This window comes from Eurytemora carolleeae, unplaced genomic scaffold (genome assembly GCF_000591075.1).
Source record: "Eurytemora carolleeae unplaced genomic scaffold, Eaff_2.0 scaffold910, whole genome shotgun sequence".
NCBI classification, from domain to species: Eukaryota; Metazoa; Arthropoda; class Copepoda; order Calanoida; family Temoridae; genus Eurytemora; species Eurytemora carolleeae.
The window spans coordinates 1-5,364 of record NW_019396803.1 but is presented as its reverse complement, the minus strand read 5'-3'; the positions used below and the strand labels follow the sequence as shown (position 1 = coordinate 5,364).

Genomic DNA, 5,364 nt, shown 5'->3' with positions numbered 1-5,364 from the left:
TTTATTTCTATTCCCTTATCCCTTTATTCCTATACCCTTATCTCTTTATTTCTATACCCTTATCCCTTTATTTCTACACCCTTATCCCTTTATTTCTATTCCCTTATCCCTTTATTTCTATACCCTTATTCTTTTATTTCTATTCCCTTATCCCTTTATTCCTATACCCTTATCTCTTTATTTCTACACCCTTAAAATTAGTAGCGATCAAAAGTGCTTTTTTATCGCATTAAGCCTATACCCCCTTTCATTTTTCGCGAACACTCCCTTTAAGAGTGAAGTTTGAAATACAATGTTAAGAAAATTTAAAATTATTTGTCAAATCACTCCTTAGGCTGGTTAGTGATTATTTATAATGTAAACAAACGTTCAATATATTTCCTAATGGAAAGTTTTTACTTTAGGCAATTATCCCATTGGGATTAAATAGTAACATATGTATCAGGACCGTAATTGAGGAAGATGGGTGGGTGGGAGCAAATAAAAAATTTCAGATTTTTGTTTTGTATATATTTGACTGTAAAGATATTTCAGAAGTGACGAGAAATCCAACCTGAGACTACACAAATCTAAGATGGAGGAAAATATTAAATCTAAGATGAAGGAAAATATTAAATCTAAGATGGAGGAAAATATCAAATCTAAGATGGAGGAAAATATTAAAAGTTTTCCTTCGTCAGAAGACATGAAAACGCCAACAATAAACAATAAAATTGGGATAAGTGAGAACCCAGTATATAACGAGGACGCCAGGATTGAAACCACAATTGTACCTAACTTGATGAACGGGTCCCAGTCCCTCAACAGTACTCCGGGTCCAGGGTTCCAGTCCCTCAACAGTACTCCAGGTCCAATACGATTCAAGAACCTTCTCTTGGACCAATCAAGGAACCATCAGGTATATTTTAACGTTAACATTAACCTAAATTTTAAATGTGAATTGTTTTTCAAATTTGGCGCAAAACAGAATATACTACTTATTGCACATAGTGCTAAATGCTCAGCGAAAATATTCTTCATTTCAAAATAATCTTTCAAACTTATTTTTGACGATTCATAAGTTCACAACGGTATCCCCCAGAAACATTGTTCATCTATGATTATTATTATTATTATCATTATTATTATTATTATTATTATTATTTATTATTATTGAGTTATTTTTGTTTTTCTCTCTGAAAATTTATTATTTTCAATTAATGTTTATCTATACGGTAGAGAAAATGAAGGAAATTGTAAGAATCCGAGATGTTTTCAGACAGAAAAACGATGATATCTTTCTTATTGTGATTCATTTAACGGTAGAAATGAAAAAATCATGATGCAGATGAAGAAATGGAATAAAAAGAATTAATAAATTCCAACTTAAAGATATCTGATAACGTTGTGTTTGACCCTAATGAGCCAGGAGTTCTAATTAAAATATAACTAATTGCTGTGTAGAAAAAAAATATTAAATTTTAAGATCGAAAGTTAAATCTTGAATAGTCGTAAATTACTCCAATGCACAGTTGGGATTAATTAACCAGATATTTCCTGATATTTGAAGGTTTTTTTTGCTGGAAAAATGAGAACTTAGAGAAAACTGTCAAAAAATTTCAATAGTATATTCAATCAAAAAGTTTCAAATTTTCTAAGTTAAAGGTTGACTAAACTTATGGCTGAAAAATATGTTGCAAAACTCGGATGAAAAAATATACTCAAGATCTTAATTAATATTATAGAAATTAAACAAATATAGAGGGCTTAGAGTAGAAATAAAGTGAAAGGATTTGCCAGGAACACTATAATTTGCTAATCCATGTATATTTTCAACTTCATGCTGCAAACCTTTAATATTTAATACTCAAGATCATTAATCTATAACATGATTCATAGATTGAAATTTCTAAGATCTATGCGATGCGGTTGAGCGGATTTTTGGTAATGTGAATTTGGTAATGACAATTTGGTGACCATTTGGTAACGACAATTTGATAATGACGATTTGGTAAGTTAACAAAAGTGACAATTTGGTAATAACATTTTGGTAACTTTATAAAAGTGACAATATGGTAATGATAGTTTGGTAAGGACAATTTGGTAAGGACATAAAAGCGACAATCTGGTAATGATAATTTGGTAATGACAATTTTGTAACGACATAAAAGTGACATTTTGGTTATGAAAATTTGTTAAAGTGAAAGATTTGATTAAAAAGTATACATATTTGCATTTATTAATAAATCATTAATTACATTATGTTGGGTTAAGTTAGGTAAAGCGATATAATGTATTCCTTTATTCCACGCAGCTTTATGTTTGATAAAAAATACATATTTTATCTTTTATAACATTATTTTGTAGACCGAGGAAAATTTGAAAATTTGAGAAAAATATTTTATATCGTGTAACTTTTTTTTCAAACAATTCTAACTAACTGAAAAGCAATTTACCTGATGAAAAGTTTTAAATAAAAAAAAACAATCAAATCTAACAATTGTAGGTGTAGAAAAATGTCTGAAAAGCAATCTGAACGGCCTTACAATTTTTTTTTTCTTTGATGCTAGTACTCCTAGATTATTTATCCCCATGCTAGTAAGGTTTTCTAAAAAGTTCAAAAATTATCTAGTTGGAAAATGTTGAAATATGTGTATTTGTACTTTTGACAAATTAATATTTGATTACATCCATTTTTCAACGGCTTTTTAAATAAATAGCTTATGCATAAAAAATGGACTATATTAAATGTTTCAAAACACTGACCATCTGTTAGACCATTCTCCACCCTACCCTTTGCATTAAACATAGATTTTATTGCAACTTTTGTCACTACTTTATAATTGAAAAAGTGAAGAAGTTTGAGCGCTTTAGTGTAAGCCGTTGTTAAGTTAAGTGATAAAACACCCCCCCCCCCTCTAACGTTTTTGCTCTAAACATACTTTAAATCCCGGTTCAAAGGTGAAAAAAACGTAATTGATTTATTACAATTATTTTTTCAGTTTTGAACAATGGTGAACCTGAGAAACCAAGGGGGGGATGAAAGAAAATTTAAATAAAAAAACTGAATAACTCACCTCAAATTTTCTTATCATTATATCGTAGCAACCTGATGTCGAGGACCTTTGATTTTTTCAATTATAAATACATTCCTGGACCAAATAGAAAACAATCTAACTATCAAAGGTCGATCACCCTCAGGTTGCAAAGATAAAGACTTTAAAGCCAATATTTAGTTTCTTGTCTAAATATTTTAACCAATTTCAATTAGATTTTTTTATTTTTTACAAAATCGAGATTGAAGAGAAAAAAAAATTATTTTTTGCACAATTTCCACTGATTTTTAACAATATTGAAGATCCTAAAATATTTTGCACTATTTTAAATTTGCAAATATCTTTAATCCCCTCCCTTCTATTGCAATTTTCTAGGATGAAATGTGCAGAAAAAAAAGAACAAAAAAGTAGATAAAGATAATTAGAAATTATTGCTTACCTGTCCTCTTGATATATTTCTAATTATAACATAATTAAAATATAGCTAATGATAATAAGAAGAAAATTTCTATTCGAATACAAATTCTTTGTTATTTTCTAATCTAGGATAATAGAGACATTGTTTCAATCTACGTCATTCAAAGAAACAGTAACTAAAGTATACTATACGAGTTTTTAACTAAAATTAAATTATAAAATGATTCATTTAAATTTTGTAAATTTAAAATATTTACAATTAGCTTGGAAACCCAGCTTTTCCTGGATTTTTCCCTATAAAAGTCCAATTAGAATCTGTAAACTTTAAGAACGTCGCTTTCCCAAGTTCCCCAATCTCAATTTAAGACAAATTGTCAAAGGAGTTCATGAGTTATGATCAATTAAACAAACAGAGATTTCCACTTTATTTATATATAGATTAACTCGGAAACCATGCTTTGCCCGGAAACAAATATTATAGTCAACTCACTTAACTTATACCCGTGCAGTTCTGAGTTCCTCTATCAAAATTTGAGATAATATGCATTTGCACAAAACTGTATAGACTATAGATGCATCTCTTATCCTCATGTGCTTTTCACGAATACATTAAACATTAATCTTTTGCAATATCATCTAAGAGGCGATTTTTTCTCTCTTTACCCTGAAACCCTGTCTAAAAATGAAATTTGATATCTTCAAAATTGACTAGACCCATTCACATTCACAAACCTGGTTTTTGACAAAAACGTATGCAGCTGAAAGGTAATGGCAAGGCTAGGTATCAAAACTTATTATCATGATTGTTTACATCGAAAAGTACAAATGGGAAATTTATCTTTATTGTTCTAATTTATAAATAAAGAATTAAAGAATTCTATTGACCATCCCCCCCTCCGCCCGTCCCCTTGCTTCCCAATATGTTTGAAAATGCAGTGTTAGTAAAATCTGTGAACCGAATACAAGACTGCAGTCATTCAATTAACTTCAAGAGTAACTGGAAATGGACAGATTGGGGGCAGGAGGTTGCTTTCTGGGCTCAGCCCCTCCCTCCCTCCTGGAAAGATTGTTGTTTCGATTTACGGAGAAAACCAGGGAAAGTTTGAGACTCTCCCCCCCCCCTTTCTAAACAAATTTCAGGATGCGCCCCTGCAGAAAATAAAATAAACAAAACCCTTGGTTTTAGTATCAACATGGATGGAATTAAAAACAAACAAACAATATTTTTCCTATTTTGAATCATGATCCGTACCAAAAGAGTGCGAGTCTGTTAAGGAACTAAATATTTGTACTGTATGTATAAGTACATAACAAGTACAGGTTATTTGCCCCTTTACAGGGTAAAGTTACATCGTCTATACATCCCTCCCTATTGAACTTCTGACCTACTAACTTTCCGACCTATTGCAATATCGGACCTACGCCAGCTGTATATTTTTGTAATATTTGAGGGTTAGGATAGGTTAAGACAAATTCTGTGCCGAGCGCTGCGGCTAGGACAGACTGGGGGGCCTAGCGCCGCGGCTGGGACAGGCTAGGGGGCCGGACTCTTCGGCCACAAGTCCATATAGAATCTGTAAAACCACGTGCTAGTAGGTCGGATGTGTAGTGTAGCGGATTTGGCGTAGGTCAGAAGTGGAGTACAGCGGATTTGCGTAGGTCGGAAAATACAACATGCATCGCTTTACAGTCTAGCAAGGTTGTAATGCAAGGAAAATTAATTGCTGTCGCGTTTACTCTGTATTACACCCTTGCAGTCTAGGAGATTACATTTGTGCGCTACAAGAGCTACAATAAAGAACCCGTCTGTAAATCCTGTAAAACATAAGGACTGGCTTTCTCATGCCAGACAGTGCCATTTCCGTTCCCTTTATTTCTATACCCTTATCCCTTTATTTCTATACCCTTATCC

General features: G+C 31.8%; 1 protein-coding gene across 1 annotated transcript in view; it reads left to right on the top strand.

Moving 5' to 3' along the window:
- The window catches only part of LOC111708836 (metabotropic glutamate receptor), a gene marked incomplete at its 3' end in the record, with an annotated part of 55,476 nt that extends 54,578 nt beyond the window's left edge, over nucleotides 1-898 (top strand). Inside the window, exon 29 of the mRNA XM_023482336.1 lies at nucleotides 535-898. Within this exon, the coding sequence (XP_023338104.1) occupies nucleotides 535-898 (364 nt within the window). The remainder of the gene's footprint in view (nucleotides 1-534) is intronic.
- Nucleotides 899-5,364: the final 4,466 nt, after the last annotated feature.